Source organism: Crocodylus porosus, unplaced genomic scaffold (assembly GCF_001723895.1).
Source record: "Crocodylus porosus isolate Cpor-Errol unplaced genomic scaffold, CroPor_comp1, whole genome shotgun sequence".
Taxonomy (NCBI): Eukaryota; Metazoa; Chordata; order Crocodylia; family Crocodylidae; genus Crocodylus; species Crocodylus porosus.
Window position 1 is genome coordinate 16,077,023 of NW_017728913.1, and position 20,596 is coordinate 16,097,618.

Below are 20,596 nucleotides of genomic sequence, written 5' to 3' on the forward strand. Positions count from 1 at the left end.
CCTTGCACTTATCAGTGTTAAACCCCATCCTATTCTCATCCGCCCACCGTTGCAACCTGTCATTGGAAAGCTGCTTTGTTGCTGCCACTGTCATGCCATAGTCCTTTAAAAACTTGTTTACATATCCCTTTTAATGTCTAAAGTTATGGTATGAATTTCTTACATGCTTCACTTGGACCTTAATTTTAAAAACATCAGATTTAAAGGATCAGAAGGAAAATAAAATAGCCGTATTACCTACCCTTCCCTCCCAACCTTTGTTATCCCAACTAATTCAGTGTCTGTTGACGAGAACTGATTCTAATAGAGTTGGTTCATTTTTACACCCTTGACACTTAGTACAGATTTTAAATTGAACTTCTGTATCCTTAATAAAATGTGCACGGTGTAGAGTAATTGCCATCTTTGTACAGTTGGGTGCTGTTTGTTTAATAGTAATATTCAATAACTGAGTTTGAAATTTGGAGAGAATGTTCCTGGAAACCTGTTTCTTTCTCCAAATAGAAAATTTCAGGAGTTCTTACAATTATTCAATACTTCAGTCTAAATGATGAGAGGGAAGGGGAGGGTTCTCTGGGATCCAAGTGCTAAAGAGTACTTTAGGGATCATTTTGAAAATTTTAAAATTTCAGTAGGAGTTTAAGGATTTACAACAAAATCATGAAGGCAAACGTTCATTTCAGATAAACAAATAAGCCAAAAAAAGTCTGCCAAACTAACCCCAGTTTGACTAATATTAAGAAAAATGAATAGGCTGGTAACAGACATCTCTGAAAAAGCCAGTAAATATCCAAAGCAGCCTAATGAAGTATGCTGAATTTGCTACTTACTGTAGTAACTTCTATATTTCAGAACCTTTAGGCTCTTGAGGGGGTTGAAACAAACTGGGAATAGCAGTCTTGTCAAAGAGAGGAGAGTGATTAAAAAAAAAAAACAACTTAAAATGAAGAAATAAGATAAGAGGAAATTGTAGAGGCAATAAACACAAAAAATGGCAAAACTCCAGGATGGCTTGATGCTTTTCCAGTTGAACTATGCAAGATATTTGAACTGTTTAGTAGACCCTTTATAGCAGTTCTGTGTTACAGTTCTATTAAGGGATGACCTTCCAAGTTTGTTCTTATAGTAATCCCCAAATCTGGGTGGGAAATTGTCTCAGTTCTTATGGGCTCATGTCACTGTTGAATTGGCAGAAATATGTTTTTGCGGTGCATAATGTCCCCTTATATAAATCTGCATCAAACAACTTGGTAAGGTCAGAGAGAACTTGGCAAATACAAGTGATTTTAAAATCATTCTCATTACTGTCTAAAAAGGAGTTCCCTTTTTAGCTTGTTGCTTGGCATAGAAAGTACTTTTAATTGGATTAAATGCGTCTTTTTTTTTTTTAATTTTAAAATTATGTCCATTTGCCCCTTAGAGTGGATTCTATCCCTACAGAAATGGTAAAAATAGTTGCTTATGAGAAAGTTGCACTTGAAAATCAATAGTTTATTTGCTAATATCAAGAATCTGGTGGCCTGCCTCTTCTGGGGAGGCAGGGAAAAATTCAAAATCAGCGATGGTATAAAAAAAAAAGAGGAGGGAGGAAGTGGTTTTTGGAGGGGAGAGGGGAATCTAACTGGTATATAGTTGGAAAAAAAACAATGTGGAGTCTCTGTTTAATATCCAAGAAAAGCATTGTCCACAATAAAACCTGTCAAGATTAACATTTTTCCTCACTGCTTATAGATTTGGTAGACATACTTGGATTTATAAATATGATTACAGATAGAATAGTGTCAGCGTAAGAAAATTCTGGACATGTCTCCTCGGAAGTGTGAGAGAGTTAATCTTACTGGCTGAATTTTGTAAGAGAAGGAGGCCTTATTACAGTCTCTTATCTAATACCTTTTTAATATAGTAAATCTAGAGCAGTCATTCTCAACTTTGTTAGACTCAAAGGCCCCCTTGGAAAATGACAGCTATTAGCAGCTTTCACTTGTGTTTTGACTATGGAAAAACACTAGAGCAATTCCTTTACTTCAGAGAACATGAAAGACTGCAACAGGTCAGAATGTTTTTGACCCTATGGACAAATGTTGTAATTTCTGGATTTATCATGTCACCCATGTGTAGGTATTTATGCACCTTACAGTGCTGCTATTGAACAGCACACTCCTGTACCCTTAAAGATCTAAGCATTCTAGTTGAGAATTGCTGATCTAGAATTTGCCTTCCAGTGTTCAAATATAAAGTAGGTATTAGTTTTCCTTATCAAGTTGATTCACACCCCTCTTAATTTGCAGTGAGTTGCTGAATTAAGCACTTGCTGCACAGCTGTTTATAGTAGTTTTTACTTCAAAGGGTGCCACTTCACCATGCAGCTGGAGCACATCAGCAATCCTGCGCATCTGATTGGAATAAGGCACCACTTGAAGTAAAAGCAGCAACAACTGTCTGGAACACTGCAATAGTTTCATGCAGCTGTTGGGTGTGGCTATATATACTGCCCCCCGCTAGCTAGTTCACAAACCGTCATTGGAGGTGGAGGTGGGGATGGGGCTTAGGAACCAAAACCTAAGAAGCATCCTGTTTCTACTGCTAGGCTTACTTTTTGTAATAGGTAATATTGGGTACTGGATGCTTACTGGTAATTTATAAATGTAGTTACTCAAATTATGTTACTGCTGAGTCATATTTCATTTCCATTTACTGAAACAGAAAATTTAAATTCTGCTGATTTCTGGCAAATCTCTTGTTTGTAAGTATAATGGAAGGTCACATTGTATATTGTGTTTTTTGGGGTTTTTTTTCCTACTGCCTCCTTCATTTTCCTATAAAACTTTTTTAACAGTTTGTCTGGAAATGTTTGCAAACTAATGGCTCAGTTGCATGCTATGTGAAATCTGGGAGACTTATAACCAGGATTTGGATGGGTGAGAAGAAAATGGCAATATAGAGGATAGGTTAGTGCAACCTATTTGAATAAGACATATGCTCATGCCCATTAAATGCAGTTCCCCCCAACACCGACTCTTTTTTTCAAGTCATGGTGAGCCACATAATTGCATACCCAGAATCCCTTTGTTGGCCCCTTTCATCCTGGCTCATATAATTAATGTGGCCCTGCCCTCCAAAAGATGTATCTGTACCAGGTTGCCCAGCTCCTCCTCTGCATGTACATTTTTGGAGCATCCCAAGACTTGTGATAAGAACACCCTGTTCCAGCCATGAGTGGGACTGAAAAGCACATAGGTCCTCTGTTGGGGAGGCAGGGCTATTTGGAGTATACACGCATATCGAGCAGCGCCGAGCTGTGAGGTCACCATGGAGTGAAGGGCCACACTTGCCATATTTTAAATTACTATACATAGTTTATACTAGACTGCCAAAGTGGTGCTTAAGATCATGTTTATAAAACACCTGTGTTAAAACTTGTAGCAATTAAAAAAAAAAAGATGGTATGCATCCATTCTGGATGGACTAAGTCTGAAAATATGAGAATTGTTATACCCATGTCTAATTTCAAGGGTATTGTTTTCAGATTTTCTCCTCACTTCCATGTAAAGGGAGAGCAGGGTCTGACAGTAAGAGGTGGAGAAGGTGGCTGCCAGGGGGAAAATTAGGGGGGAAATAGAGAGCAGAGGGGCTACCTGGTCACCCACATTTATTTTCTCTGCTGTAGCAGTGGGAGGGGGATGAATTGAGGCATATCTCCAATAATTAGATTCTGTACCTAGAAAGTTGCAATAAATTCATAAAGTTTCCACATATAGAACCTAATTATTAAGGTGGGAATTGTCTTATAGTCAGGGTCATCTATGTGGTTAAATATGATCGTATAAACCAGTCTCTGGTTCAAGTCTTGGTTATCAGTTTAAATGTTTTTTGTTCATTGTGTACGTCAGGAGATGTGATTTTTTTTTTAGCAAGAGTACACTCAAAAAGGTATTAACTGATTGTCCATGAACTCAAGTTGGCTAGCCTGATGGAAAAATAGGAGCAAAACCTCTACACTAAAATCGCACTGATTGTTAGCTTGGAATTTGTGGTTTTTTTCTCTTGTAGGCAGTTTGGGTGGAAGAGAATTTAAGCTTGTGTTAGTTTTGTGTCTTAAAATAAAAAAGAATAATTGTTTCATGAGCAGCAGTAGAGAGAAACCTTTTTCTATTGATATTATTCATGCCATTTTTGTGGGGGGGAAAAAAAGGAAAATGCTTCTGTCTTGGTAACAGAGCATTGAATTTCTCAATGGGAAGCCTTTTGAGTTACTGTAACAAGGGCACAAAGTTTAGCTAGGACAGCAGTTTCACACTCTGCTGTATGCAGGGATCGAAACTAGTATCGTGTTGCAATTTTTGTGCAAATACTGGAAAACAGTTTTTCACTGATTTTTAAAACAAGAGCAAAAACAAAAAACTGCTGCAGTTGGGATATATTTACAGCCCAACACAGTATATTTGCAGTGTATCTTTTCAGATGACATGGATATTTCTGTATTTTTCTTCTCTTGGATTTCTCCTACATCCCTGTTCTACTAGGTGGAGCTAATTTGGTTCAGCTGAATTTCTGCAAGCTTGGACACTTTACTATTAGGCTTAGTTTACATATGCAGATACCACCAAAAATTGATAGAAGCCAGAATTTAACCAATGCAAGTATATCTGCATATATATTTATACCAAAGTATCAGTTTAACCTGATCTGTAGATGATCCTCTGTCTTCCTGCCTAGTACGTTACCTAAAGAAAACATAAACAATTGAAAAAGTATATAATTTAAAATTAATTTCTTTTTGTGGGAGTGTATAGATAAGGGTTGTTTTCACTGAGATTGTTTTGCTGACTGTTGCTGAAATCTTGTTGTAGGGGATGGGACTTCATTCCATCTCATATCCAGGTCAGTTTACAAAGTTGCTGTAGTCATTCATACTCTAGAATCCACTGACTGAATGTAACCGTTGAGCAGAAACTTGATGCCTTGTGACTTCTGTGCAATAAGTAACTCCTACCAGAATATTTTAATAGCTGTGTAAATTGTGATGGTTTTATTCCCATTGGCAGCGGAAGCAAAGAGGACTTTTTATTGTCAGTTTTCATGGACATAGTTCTAGTCTCCTGGAACACCTTGTGTGTTTGGAAAATTGAGGGAGCGCAGCCATGTCTAAATAGGAGACTCCTCTGATGTTTCTGAACTTTTAAAACTGTAGATAGCTCAGTCTGCCACCTTGTGGTAATTTATGATTTATAATAACTACTGGAGCTAACAGGCATATCTCATTCTGCCATCATTAGCTGAACTTTTTTAATAGGTGGTGGATTGGTGTTGAAGGACAACTGTCATGGATGTTGCATATTTTCTGAAAATAGCTGTAAAAACTACAATACGGTTGACTATTTAATTGCAACTTTGCATCAGTTGCATGAGTTTCTCTTTTTTTTTTTTACATATACAAATATATTGCTACTTATGTTTTACTGAACATAACCCTTATTTTCTGGCAGCTTTCTAGAAAATTGAAATGTTCTGATAGCCACTGTTGGCAACATTTGGTATTGTAAATTGTCTTTCTATGATGTCAGTATAAATCAGAATTCTAAGTTTTATGTTTGTGGAAAAAAATCCATTGACTTTTTTTTAAGCAGTTCTTAATCTCAGGGATAAAAAGATGAGTTAATGAAACATGAAGTCATTAGAAAATGCACACTTACATGGAAATATTTAGTGTCTTTCCTGCCTTCTTTATCTTCTGAACCACAGAAATCATAGCTTAGGATTTTTCTGAGATTAATGGAAAACTACTTGAGGTGACTGGCTGGCCTGCTCTCACAGTTGGCCTGTAGCCTGGTAGTCAAATTGGAAAATTAACTGAAGTTAAAACCGGTTTCCTTCTTTAACACTGCCACTGCAGTGTTTATATAATCCACATACTTGTTCCTGGCTTGGCTCCACAAGAGATGGAAATAATTCAGTCTTTTCTCTGGCTTTATATCTTTCCATGTCTTTTAGCTTTATAGATACTTAACAGAACTTTGTTAATTGAAGAAGAATAGTAGAGAACATAGTGATTTTTTTTTTTTTTTTTTTTTTTTTAAGTGAGATTTTCTGCATAGGTTTTTTATGATAGCTAGGTGGAGCTGTTAGACATTTCATGCTCTTTAAAGCCACTGTTTGCTGGGATTAATTGTTTAGTAGTGTGAAATTTGTTCATCAGCTGCATCATTCTTTCAGTGGTGTTTAATTTATTTGCCCAGAAGCCTGCTACCTTGTCATACTAATTGTTTTAATCCTGCTTATTTCTCTCATGCCAAACACAGAAAACTTTTATTCTTGCTTATTTCTTGAATGCCTAACAGAAAACAACATGCAAATACAGTTATACATTTTGAAATGTCATTGTGTTATGAAAAAGAATAGAGTAGAAGTAGTCTCTTTCTTACATAACAGATTTATTTTACTGTTTTCTGTGTGCCGTCAGTCATAATTGGTTTCTGTGATAAATTTTTCTTCCTGCTGTTCACTCATCTTGCCCATCTTTTAGCTCTCCAATGCTACAGGAAAATAGCTGTAATCTATTCTGGTTTGTACATCAGTAGTTTTGGTTAAGTTAGTTAACTGTTGTTTGAAAATGTTGCTGAAGACAAATTATGAAGACAAAATAATGGATCTCCTCAACATGTTCTACTCTTAATTTTTTAGGTTAGGTTCATATTTAAGTTCATAATTTCTAGAGTTTTTCAGTCTATTCTTAAAATATCTGATGGCCTATGCAAGTGCTTGGCAAGGTTTTGGAGCTGCAGACTGGATCAGCCTGGCTTGGTTCCCGGGGCAGGGATGCTGGTACTCCTGGCTTGTTGCTGCCACTTCTGCTCTCTACTACATAGGGCCTTTGCATGCTGATGCAGCTATCCTACACCCCACTGCCTGGATCATAAGACTTGGGCCTCCTCTACACATTACAGGTATCATGCAATTAACTGGTTATTTGTGCAGTTACTTTAAGATCAGCTATATGTGCAAAACGAGTATCACATGATGAAGCTTTAACCAGCCCTAAAGTTAGACCTTGAAAATGTGTGCTAACTTTATAGCTGGGTGCTGTGGAACTTTGATTTGCACATGTAGCAGGATCTTCCCTGACACTGGAAGTCCTGTCAGCTGACAGGGCTCCTAGCCGCAGGAGTGGACCATGCCTAGTGTGAAACCCTTGAGCCCTGGGGATCATGGCTGCTTTGATCCCCAAGTCTGGAGGGTCAGGGTGTGAAACCCCCATCTTCACGCACAGCTAGGACTGAGAGACCCCGCAGCTGATGGGGCTCTCGGCCCCAGCTGTGTCTCATGTTTGCTGTGGGCTCTCTTGGTCCTGGCTGCACACGACCGCTATGGCTGGGTATCCCCTGAGCAAATGGGCCTCTCAGCCATTGGAGCCTGCTTCTGGCCAGTGTATGGGCAGCTCAGAATTGGGCTCCCCCTACATTGGCAATAAGGGGCAATTGGATCTAATGCACAATTGTGCTTCCTGCCATGCACATGTGGTATGGCAGGAGATGTGATTGTGTGGATCACGTGTTACATGCTCCTTTACCTGCCCACGTAGACAGGGCCTTGGTTATTGCGGTACCCTCTTAGCAGAACTTCCAAAAGTATTCAGTCATTTTCAGCTTATCTGGATTGCCCCTAGGTCACCGACTTGGACAGCCATATGCTTTCTCATATTTTTCAATTGTACTAAATTAGGGCTCAAATTTAACTTTGAATTCTTTGATCATCAGAGTATTTTACATGTCGATTCTTGTGACAATCATGTCCAAGTATTTTGTCCTAATAAGTCTATTATTTCACATTTCACCTGCATGATAGCGATAGTATCACTATAGCCTTTGAGAGATTTTTCCCCATTGTAATTCATTAGCCTGTAAGAGTTTCTTTGCCTTGACATTAGGTTCTCTTTCTCCATTTTAAGGAAGTACCTTAAGCAGAGATGTGATGTCTTTTAGAGTTACTACTGTATTATTGCCCCCTGATTTTTAACTACTCTTTCACCACCTTTCCTCCCTTTCTTTTTTTTTTTGTGGGCTGTTTGGACCCTCCAACTCTGTTGTAAAAATAAAAATAAAAATATTAATTTATATTGTGTAGTGGGTTTTTTTTTTTTTTATGCCAAGATTTTTTTCTCTTACTATGCTAGAAGCACCTTTTGGGATTTGGGGGTAGTGATTTAGATTTTAAAATTCTTTATAGTATTTAAAGATGGAACACTTTATTCTAAAAATAAAATTTTAACTTTAATCCCTTGTGATTAATGTGAATATATTTGGGTTTTTTTTACTCTAACTTTTCAGTGAAATGCTATTTTTCCAGTGTCTCCAATTTTGTGTGGGGGATTTGTTTCAGATATAACATTATTCTGATGACACAGGTTGTCAACAAATTATTTTAATGTTAGTTTGTTTTATGGGCTGAAGGAAAAGGTGAAAATGATGGGAAGGCATCCTAGCTCTTCTTTATCTTCCTCAATCTTTCTCTAGTACTAGTGACTAGGACCAAGGTTCCCAAACTTTTTTCTTATCATGTACCCCCTTCCAGATTTATTAGCTTCCCCCATACCCCTACCAGCTTACGTCTTGTATTTTAACCCCTTAAATAATGCCAATTATTATTATAATGAAAATTAAATCTGCCATTACACATTTTCCTTGTGTACTCCCAGGGGTAAGCGTACCACAGTTTGGGAACCCCTGGACTAGGATATACTTTTGGTTTAATCTGAGAGAGGAGGGGTGTGGGGAGGGGGAATTCATGGGGTAGAGAGGAAGGTTCCAGGCCAAATCAGTGGTGCTCAACTTTTTGGCCCTGTTGACTGGTTGAGTAGAGTGGGGGCTGGTCCATGGGCAGGCCTGAGCCCTACATACCAGGATTAGGATTTGGGGTTTAGCACTGTCCCCTCCCTGCCTTAGCATGGGGAGCAGGCCCCGGGGCCCAGGATTGTTCCTTCCCACCCCTGCAGGCTGAGATTAGATGCTGGTGTTAACCCCTCCTTCAAGGACTGGTCTTCAGGCAATTAGCACTGCTCCTTCCTACCCTAAAATCCTGGGATTGGGTTGGGGGGCGGGGGGAGCTAGGACTGGCCACTGCACCAGGGTTTGGCCCAGGACTCAGCCCTTTGTGATGGGATTGAGTACCCAATCCAAGATGCAGGGCCCAGGGCTCTCTTTGGGTCCAGAATTTGTCTATGGGGAAGTGGTGCCACTGTTCTTCTGCTGCCAGATTTTTGGACCTGCAGGGGGCCCTGCAGGGCAGAAGACATGGGGATGTGGGCTGGATCTGGCCTGTGGATGCAGGGGTTGAGAATCCCCCCCGCCCCTTATGGATTAGAATCTTCCTTGAATTGGTGCACTCAGGATTTATGTGGAAATAATGCTTGCATCCTGTGTGAGGACCCCTATGCTTTTGTGTTTATGCCATTTATCTAGCATTTAAGGAGGATACATTTAAGGAAATAAAAACAATCAGTACATCATTTTGTTACATAATCTGGAACCAGAAACCTTCCATGTGAAAGTAGTAGCATAATGAGGGGTAGGTGATTGGGGCATGAGTCCACAGCACAAGGACAGCAGCTGCTGGTTCAGCTACTGCAGCCAGCTTGAACTTAATGTTTGTTGCCCTCCTTCTGATGCTGCTAGCACCCAAAAGCATGGGTAGTTAAACCTCTGCTAAATTGTTTTGTTTTTATTATGAAAGATGTTTTATGTTGAGGTTCCTTGAGCTTTCTTTTCACAAAAGTGAATGTTCTAAGATACCTTGGTATAACGAACCCGAATTTGTTTGAACTATTATGTCCAAAAAAAATTCTGATCGAGAGAGACTTCTGTTTTAATTGCACCAAATGCAAGAATGATAAATCAGGACACAAAACAGGCATCTTATTTTTGTTTATATTTGTTGATGCTAGCTTCAAATGGGTAGAAAACAAATTTTCCAATCTGTGAATTCAGGAGATGACCATAAGCCAGTGATTCACAACTAGGATGACATGGCATCTTAGGGTGCCTTGAGATCCTTTCAAGGGTGTTGTAAGGTGGTGCACAATGTTAGCGTTGTTAGGTTTACAGATGTGAGTCACAAGATAAAACAGATTTCAAATAGAAATAAATAGCTGTGGTCCTTCTGAGTTCTTTGCAACAGAAAAACTGCTGTATTATTGTTTCTGTTGGCCAAAAAAGAGTGAAAACTAAGAGCTGGCACTTTCTTAGGTGTGCTTTGACCCTAAAAAGATTGAGAACCACTGCTATAAGTCATATATAGTCTGCCTAATGTAAAAGTCATTGTAGGAATACTTTTAAATATTCTAAATAGAAGAGCTTTGGATGCTCTTTAAGAATAACCTTTCATACATTATACTGTCTGAAAATCCTAATACATATATATATTTTTTTAAATCTGTTTGCAGGATCTGGAGATCGTATATTCTTATTTACATGGAATGGAAGCACTATCTAATCTGAGAGAGCACCAGTTCAGGTATGGATATTTAACACTAAAAATATGATGCTATTTGTATATGGGAGGAGGGATATGGTAATGGATCATTAAAAAGTATACATGTAAGTCTATGTTAACTTGTATTTTATGGCAATGACTGGCTTAGTATTTTGCTACATAAATGGAATAATCTTAAAATATTTTAAGATACTTATTGTCTGTCTCATCGTCTATATATATATATATTTTTTTTAAACCACAATAATGGAGATTTGTAAAAAAACCCCAAAAAACTGGCTTCAGAAATTCTTACTACGTCATTTAGAGTAGCTATTCAAAATTTGTCAAGTATTTCATTGAATAATTGTTACTAAATACTACTTGGAAACTTTAACTTTTTTTAAAGTCAGAACTGGCTACAGTTGAAGTAATTTGGTTTATAAAATTGAATGTATAGTTTTCAATTGGTTATAATTAGTCAAACTTTAAACTGTCTGGGATAAAAGCTCCATGCTGCATGTTTGTCTAAGATTTGAAGTTTTTAAGAAAGTTTCAGCAAAAATGGCTGAAGTGCTTTTGGAAAAATGATTATAGAACAAATGCATTTTCCTAATACTACATTCTTGTGGTGGTTGGTAGAAGTTCATATGATTTCATTCAGTGGCTTAAAATTTGGTGGGGGGGGCTCGTCCTGTGGTCAAGATGATCTCTCCCCCCCCAGTAGGGCTGGGTCAGGCAGTGGAAGCCATTGGAGGGATGGGGAGCCATAGGATCTTGGCTGCTGCTGTAGCTGGAGTGATGGGGCTGGTGGTTGGGACCCCAAGGACCACATGTTAATCCCTTGTGGACTGCCCATTGGACAGTCCTGTTCTATGCCATCACTTTAATTTCACTAAATTATTCTTTTCTGATTCTGTGATTGCTGGTACTGATTATCCTGCTAAATTTGGAGAGAAATAATCTATTGCGTAATTAAATGGTACCTTGCTCTTATGAACTACCAGCAAACTCGGTATGCTTTTATAAATTATTTTTTATGGAAAATGTTCATGCAGTGAGTTTGTTCTGTTTCTAGGAGGTTGGTTTGACATTTAATTTTCCTAAATCTGTATGTCAACTGGGGGTGGAGGGAGGGAGAGATGGAATCATGCTGGATTTTTACCAAGGGAAATAAAATGAATTACTGTTACCTTGCATATAAAGAGAGGTTTTCTTTACCCTTCAAAGTCATCTTATACAATTTTGTCATAGCATTGTTTTGTTTTTTTAAATTAAGGAATGTGCAGAAAATATTTTGCAAGTTGCATGTTGCAAAGTTAAAGAGGAATTTGTGTAAAACTTTAATTTTGTTAAGAATTATGAGGTCTGATCACACTTGCTGTCTACTTGGAAATCAAGCAAAATAGCATTAGTATACTACTATGATTAAATTGACTTTAAATAGAGATCAAAAGTGTCCATGTAGTTGTACGATAGGGAGAGATTTTTTTTGGCTTGCTAACTGGAAGAGAATCAAGAGATTCTTGCTAAGGAATGTGTGGAACTTGCCCGAACTACTAATGTAATACATTCCTAGAAGAGAGCTTCTGTTTACAGTACCATACATGGGAAAGGCTGCATCTTTCACAAATATGAGAGAGGTGGTTTTACAGCTGTTTCTAGAATACTAAAACTTTTTAGGGCAGTATTTTTAATTTGGAAACCACCAAGGAAGTTTTTAGAAGAAAGTTGTTCTTTTCCATGCAACACTTTTTTTTTTTTTTTTTTTTTTTCAGTGGTTAATCATTTTAGAGCTTATTGAGGTAGTTTTGGTTTTGAATTATAACATGAATACACTGTGAGGTAACCAGATGTCATATTCAAAAAAAGATCTGAGCATTCTTGAAGGCTGTTCAGAAATATGGTAAGTTGAGGAAACAATAAGGTACTTAATATAAAAGTACTTTATTACAGTGTAATTAAATATAAGTATTTGTTGCTGGTAGCACTGTTATACCTTTTTAAGGGATATTCTGTTTACTGCTGATCAGAGGGCTGTACTGCCTTTTTAACTGTCATGGGCAAAGTTTCTGTAGTTAAGGGGAGCTAGTTTATCTGAACGAGTCCAGACTGGACTCTACCTCATTCAAATGCAACCTTTATTTGGGTAGTAAATTGCATCATTGTAATTATTGAGAACAGCCAGTAGTTTCTAAATCTGGACTGGTTATTGTTGAGAATTCTTTTGTTCTAGCAGAGCAGAGATGGAAGTTATAAAAGAACAAGTTCTACTTTTAAAACAAAAAACCTAATTTCCAGCGTTTTCTTCTTTCTTTCCTTAGCTACTTTTAGCTTCTCTGCTCTGTTGATATATGACCAAGAAACTAGAGAACCAGTACCTGAACATGAAGATCCCAGACCTTGGATCAGTTCTTGGCCTTAGTTTTAAAACTGTAGGACTTTCTTATGGAAAAATGCATTGCTCTTGTGGTGGACAATATTTCATCAGTAGACTATACTAATAGTCCTGAGTTTCAAGTATAGGGATAGAATATTTTCAGTAATGAGAAATCTCGTACAAGAAATGAGTTGTTAATATCTCTGCTATGTCAAAGAGGACTGGTTCAGCAGAGTACCTTAAGTCTGGAGGAGGAAAACATAATCCCAGGGAACAAATGGTCACATTCACTTCAGGAGTAAGGAAAGACTTAAGTTCTGGTGATACTCCTTAGGAAGAAGTTGCAAACTAGAAGCCATCATGGTTATTGATGTGAGGTTAGTGGGAGCAAGCTCTTTTTATGAGGTTGTCTTGTAAGAAAAACTGTTAGACATCAGGTAATTCTGGTAGGACCGAGTTTCCATTGAGGCCTTGGAACTAGGAGTCAGTAGAAATGGTAGTGAGAAAAAGCTTTCCCATGTAGACATGCAAATCGGAACCAGATCAGTTTATCCATCTATTGACGGTATGGGTTTTGAGTGAGACTTCTTTTTCCAGGTTGAATATGCTACTGTAAAACTACACCTTGATATAAAGTCACTGAGGGTTTGCACGTCATCTGCACACTGCAGGTTTTATTTTTTCTGCTGCACTGAGCAGACCTCTAGGGACAAAGGATATGTATGGAATTTAAATATAATTCTTCATATTTTATTAAAATATTAATGAGTCTGTTAAGTAAATCTCCTTTATACTTATCCATCAGGTATCCCTTTTATTTACAGTATGGTCTGCTAGTGCAAAGTGTCTTGGTTGGAAATCATTTTTCTATAGTGGCATAATGCTGTACATTTTATAAAAATGAAGTAGTTGTAAGAATTATTGTTATTAAGTTGAATGTCACCTTAGGAGGATAGGATCATAGTAAAGTAGGACTGGAAGGGACTTCAGGTGGTCATTTAGTTCAGCTCCTCTGCTCAAGTTAGGAACATCCCTGATTAAACCATCCAAGCCAAGTCTCTCTCCAACCTGCTCTTAAACTTCCAAAGATGGAGATTTCACGATTTCTCTAGGTAGCCTGTTCCAATGCTTGATCACTGTCCTAGTCAGGAAACTCCTTCTAATCTCCAACCTAAATATCCACTGCTGCAGCTGTAGGCCATTGCTCCTAGTTCTGTCCTCTACAGCCACAGAGAAAAGCCCGTGTTCATTTTCTCTGTAATCGCCCTTCAGGTATTTAAAGGTTGTTACCAAATCCCCCTCAGTCTTCTTTTCTCCACACTAAATAACCATAGTTCTTTCAGCCTTTCCATCCTTAGTCTTGCCTCCGAGACCCAGAATAATTTTTATTGCTTTGCACCAGACGGCAAACTCTCCATGTCTTCCTTGAAGTGTGGAGCCCAAAACTGGATAGAGTACTCCAGATGAGGCCTCGCCAGTGCTGAGTAGATCAGAAGAATCGCTTCCTTTTATTTGCAAGTGACACTACTGCTAATACAATCCAGAATGCCGTTGGCCTTTTTTTTGCAACAAGAACACACTGTTGGCTTGTATTCAGCTTCTCCTACAATAACCTCCAGGTCCCTTTCTGCAATATTGCAGCCTAGCCAGTCATTCCCCAGCCTGCTTTTGTGCATGCAGTTATTCTGTCCCAAGTGGAGGGTTTTGTTATTGTCCTTGCTGAATCTCATTTGATGGATCCTGAACCGTATCTTCAGCCAATTCAGGTCATTCTGGATCCTAAACCTGTTCTCCAGAGTATCTGTAACTCTGCTCACCTTGGTGTTATCTGCAAATTTGCTAAGCATGCACTTGATTGTGCAGTAGAAATAATTTAATGTTGAACAGTGTTGGACTCATGACAGCCCCTTGGAGAATCCTACTTGATACCTTCTCCCAACTAGATATTGAGCCATTGCTAATTGAGCAAAATGGTCTAACCAGTTATATCTACCTTACAGTGCATCCATCTGTTTTCTTAGCTTTTTAATGTCATGAGTAGTATGACAGAAAGTGTGAAAAGCCTTGCTATAGGAGATATCCCATCCATCTACTAATCTCTTCTTACCCACAAAGCCTGTCATCTTATCACTGAAGGAAATCAGGTTGATCAAGCATTGCTGCTTCTTGGTGAATCCATGCTGGCTGCTTCTGATCATTTTGTTCTACTCCAGGTGTTTCACAGTAGATTCCTAAAGGACTGCTCCATTACCTTTCCAGGGATGGAGGTCAGGCCAACTGGTCTGTAGTTCTATGGATCCTCCTTCTTCCCTTTCTTAAAGATGGGCAGTATATTTGTCCCTTTCTAGTCATCCAGAACCTCACCTGACCTCCACATGTTCTCAAAGAGCATAGCTGATGTTTTCAAAATTTACTTCAGCCAATTCAAATGGCCTTGTCAACTTGAAAGCATCTAGTTTCTCAAAGTAATTCCTAACATGTTCTGTCACTATTCTAAACTGTTTGTATCCTTACCTTTCTTTACTGTCAGCTTCATTTGTTATCTGATAGCTGTCCCTATTTTAAAAACTGAAGTAAAAAAGGCAATAAATACTTTAGGCTTCTCTATAGCCTCCATAGACTGCCATCTGCATTCTGCAAGAGACCTGTGGCTTCTCTCGTTTTCCTCTGACTTTTTCCGTACTTATAGAATCCATTTTTATTGTCTCTTATGGCCCTTGCCAGCTGGATCCTAAATTGTGCCTTGGCCCTCCTGATTTTCTCCCTGCATGCTTGTGCAGTACTTTTATACTCTTCCATAGTATGATGACCAAATTTCTACTTTTTATAGGATTTCTTTTTGAGTTTCTGCTCATTGACGAGATTGTTGTATAACCAGGCTGGTGTATTCTTTATCGAGAATCAGCAAGTTCTCATATTGTTGCTCTCAAACTGTTATATTTCATGGAAAAGTGACCTCATATTGGGTGCAAAAAGGACACTAAGAACATTAGAGGATATTACATTTATCTCTCTCAACTTTTTGCAAATTATTGGTGTACTGGAGTTAGAAACCAGTTAGGAATCTTCATGCCAAGGGTTCAACACTCCATTTGACATACAGTTGATGGAGCCATAGTTAAACCACACTAAAAAAACCAACCTGTTTTCACCTTAAAGTATTGGCGACATTGAGAGAGATCTGATGAGTGTCTTATATTGCTTGCTTATTCCTTATATTGAACTATTCTGAACTAGCTTACAAACTAATACATAGCTCTTCATAGATTCATGGATGCTAGGGTTAGAAGGGACCTCAACAAATCATCAAGTCAGACGTCGTGCTTAGGCAGGAAAGTGCTGGGGTCAGATAACCCCAGCCCTTTGCCTATCCAGCCTTCTCTTAAAGACCCGCAAGGTAGGGGAGAGCACCCATCTCCCTTGGAAGCCCATTCCAATTTTGGCAACCCTCACCATGAAGAAGTCCTAATATCTAGCCTAAATCTACTTTCTGTCAGTTTGTGACAATTGTTCCTTGCGACCCCAACAGGCACCCTGGTGAACAGAGCATCTCCAATCCCTTGCTGGATCCCCCTAACGAATTTGTTAGGCGGCCTCAAGCTTATCTCTCATCTTTCTCTTGTGGAGGCTGGAGAGGTCCAGGTCCCTCAATCTGTCCTCATAGAGCTTGTCCTGTAAACCCCTAACCATATGAGTGACCCTCCTCTGGACCCTCTTGAGTCTATCAACATCCTTCTTGAACTGATGTAAAAAGAACAAAAACAGACTAAAACAAGAAACCCTCCCACAACTAAACTATAACCACAAAAACTAACCATTTTAAAGGGAGGAGTTGCATCCTATCATTTGCCTCATTAAGTAGACAGATTGTGTTTTGTTTTGTTTTTTCCTATTGAAGGTCTAATGTTACAAGTTTACTTATGGATAAAATAAACTTTAATTTACAGTTGTCTTATTAAGATTGGGAAATGTGCAAATGGTCATTGAATGTTTTACTGAACATATCTGAGACATTCACCATTTTAATGATCATAGATAAATGCCTGATTTGTTTTTTTCTCTTCTTTCAGACTGATGTGTGAAACTGTGAGATATGAAAGGCATGAAGCAAATGAAGTTCTTTATTAGTAAGTTTTTCATTTTTCTCCTTCTGTGTACAGTTCAGAGAGCTAAACCATTCCAGAAAGCAGTAAGGGGTGTGTGTGGGGGGGGTGGGGTATGGAATTACCATGGCTACGTACAGATGGTCACAAAGTCTGAGGTTGAATTGATTCAATCTTCACAGGTTAGTTTAAGCTATGTAGGTTGAACTGATAAACAAGTGAACAGACATCCGCTTTTGGTTCTGGAAATTTAGCCACGTGCCTGTGGTGGCTTAGCCCAGAAGCCTGGGGGTGCTAGAGAACACCAACTTGCTTAGCTGGAACAGGCAGCTTCGGCCAAGGCTACCCACCTACCCTGTGATGGGTGGGAGGTTGTGGGGGAGGTGCAAAGCATCCTGGGATACCAGGGGAATGAACTTGAATCTGGAGAGGATCTGGGACAGAAGTTCAGTAAACTAATTTAATCTAAATTAGTGAAGTCTGATACTACATCCATGCAAGCTTATCTTCAAATTTGCTGAAACCATTTTAAAGCAGTTTATGTGCATTGAACTACAGTTGTGTTACAGATTTGAACTGTTTTCTGATCACTTATACTGGTTTATATGCAGTTTCTGCCCCTAGCCCACATTTTATAGACACAAATGAGACACTTCTATTTCTTTATCAAGCAGTGCATCAGACTGTGGCCTTGAAACCAAGGCCTTGGCCTGTCTGATGCAGCAGCTCACCCTGGTATGCCACTTCCCCAGTGGCACACTGGGCAGACACAGGTGGCCAGAATCCTCTAAATCCTCCACCTGGACCTAGGCACATACCCACTCCCTGCCACCAGAGTGGCTACCCAAGGTCAGCTGACCTCTAACTTCCTATATAAACCTTTGACTTGGAAGGGGAATTGTCCAGGCAACAAGGGTCAACCTTGTACCTATCTGCTGCACCCTTTGCTTGTGCTGCTACTGACTGACAGATTCCTTGGATATCTGACCTTGTTCTCTACTTGGCCCTCTGGATACCTGACGTGGCTCTGGCATTGGCTCCTGGATACCTTATCCAGCTAGCTTCTTGACTTCGTGCTCTGTACAACCCTCTGGATCCCTGACTTGGTTCCTCAGACAGATATCCTGGATTCTGATCTCCTGGCTTCTCCTGACCCCAGGAAAGACTGGCTGCCCACAGCCCAGCTTGACAAGTTGTCCAGACCACCACATGCAGCAAAGAGAGCTTGACATGGAGGCACACTCTACACTGGGGTTCTTGGACCAGCTCTGCCAGACCAGATCTTTGCTTCTCAGGTGCTAGAAGATCAGATCTAGCAGTTGTTGCAGAATCCGTTTCTCTGCTCCCAGGTTTACCAGCCCTATAGCAAGGCCTCCACAGGTCATCCTCCTGGCCTAGAACCCTGCTTACCCATCTCCTTACCAGAGAGGTATGATGGTGACTGGCTCTGTTTTTGTGGGTTTCTCTGTGCTGCATACTATTCGTAGCCCAACCCAAGATCTATTTCCGAGATTCATCAAGGTTAAGCCTAGTAGTTAGTCTTCTAACAGGAGATGCTTTGAAATGGACCACATGTTTGGTGTAGCACAAGAGTCTGGTTCTCCAAGATTGGGGGGCATTCCTCAAGGAATTCATGATCATGTTTGGAGAGCTTCAAGTTAGGATGGCAGCGTTTGCACTGTGCTCTGTCGGGGGAAGATTCTGTTACAGCTTATGCCTCATTCTTCCATTGCTGTGCAGCATACACTCAGTGAAATAAAGCAGTCCAACTCCACTATTTCTAATGGGGTCTGTGGAAGGAGATAAACTGGCTTGGGTGGAAACAGCCTCAGAATTTGATGCATTCTTGGACCTGGCTGTCCTGGGAATGCAGAGAGGAAAAGAAAGAGGCCTTGCCCACTCTAGGGCTCCAGTCTGCTCTAGTTGCTCCGAACCCCATGCCAGCAGGCAGGGGGCTCTGGCACTGCATACTAGAAGAACGGGAATACTGGCAGCAGCAGGAATGGTGCTGCAGTGTTGGGGCCCCAGGACACCAGAGAGGCAGCCAGGTAAATGAATGATTCTGGGCCTGGGGAAATGGACCTGCTCGGGGTTCACCAGTCCCCAAGGCATCCACAGCCCACGAAGTTTGTGGCAAACCCAGCCCAAGAAATCCCCAACTACTGCTCTCTGCTCATCTCTGAGTCTGGGGGAAAAACTGCTCATTCCCTGTGCTGCCCACTCTGCTGGACTCTGGAGTGACAGGTAACTTCATAGATGAGATGATGGCATGACTCTAACATGGTGGTGCATACCCAAAACAGTAAAGAGCAAAGATGGTTCACTCCTGGCTTCAGGGCCTGTGGAGTGGAAGACCAACAGCAAGGTTCAGAACAGTCTTGGAACTTTTCAAGAAAACTTACCCTTGTGAAACAGAAATATGAGATCCTGTATTGGCAGCTCCTGGCCATCTGTGTGGCTTTTAGGAAATGACACTTCCTTGAAGGAGCACGCCACAAGATGCAGGTCCTCACAGACTACAAGAGTTTAGAACATTTCCAGAAGGTAAAATATCTTAGTTGGAGACAGCTGCACTGGGCACTTTAATCTGCCACTTAGATTTCCAAATCATGTACCAGCCTGTGTCCAGAAATGGAAGGGTTATCTCAGAAGACAGAATATGTCGCTGACCCTATGCAGGTGCCAGCAGAATGCGGCCCTGTTCTGAGACCACAAAATGTCATCAGTGCCACATGACCCACAGGCTTGCTGACCCTGCTTCAAGCCACCACCTAAGAATTTCCCTCTGAGGAACAGGTTGCTCTTTCCCAACAGATCTGGATTCTGACTTCCTGGCTTCCACTGACCTTGTGTTGTCCCCCAGACCTGGCGCTTGGCATGACATGCTGTCAAAATATTACAGACTTAATTTGGTGTCTATGATAGAATGGATGGTTATTATTTTTTGTGGATGTGCTACGCACTGTGTATGTAAGCAGCGGAAGAAGAGAGTTGGTGGATATGCAATGTCATCTCCTCAGATTAAGCTGTCATCTGGCTGTATGTCCACTGAGTTAAAACAGTGGTGACTAACTTTTGCTACTAAAGGTGCCAGATCAACAAATCTAGCATGGCTAATAATTAGCCAGGGATATGAACTAATGTCACTTCAGATTTAGCGTAATGCCCTTAAGAACTATTCTTTTGTGTTCTAATTACAAATAAAATGGCTAACATCCAGTTTTTATTTAAAGTAGAGATCATAAAATATTATGTAAGGAATAATGCAGCCTTACAAATACAACTATGACACTTTGCCATTTTTTTGGATAATTAAAATATAATTGCATTTTTTTAATGTCATGGCTCATCTACCCTTTGTCAAGATCATATTTGTGCTCAGGTTTCTTGACAGTTCTGCAAGACTTGGGTTAATGTCTAGTTTAACCAGTTTAGTGGTATATCTGGAAGATCCACTGTAAAAAGTTTGTAGATATTGATCTACTCTGTTAAATGAGGATGGTATAAGTTCAATTAGTTTGTACTACCAGTTTTATTAATGAAACTGTTGGTTAAATTTTTTGTTGTATCATGTACATACTTCTGTTCTAATAACTATCATTTATACTTTAAAACACAAAGTTCCACATATTCATTAGTGTTAGCAGTG

At 39.6% G+C, this 20,596-nt stretch overlaps 1 protein-coding gene across 11 annotated transcripts in view; it reads left to right on the forward strand.

Annotated features, from left to right (window-relative positions):
• RAPGEF2 (Rap guanine nucleotide exchange factor 2) overlaps positions 1-20,596 on the forward strand; it is a 295,940-nt gene that overhangs the window by 87,691 nt on the left and 187,653 nt on the right. For all 11 annotated transcript variants that reach the window (XM_019534546.1, XM_019534555.1, XM_019534550.1 and 8 more), the window contains exons 2-3: positions 10,436-10,506; positions 16,915-16,971. In XM_019534546.1, coding sequence (XP_019390091.1) covers positions 10,436-10,506; positions 16,915-16,971 — 128 coding nt within the window. The remainder of the gene's footprint in view (positions 1-10,435; positions 10,507-16,914; positions 16,972-20,596) is intronic.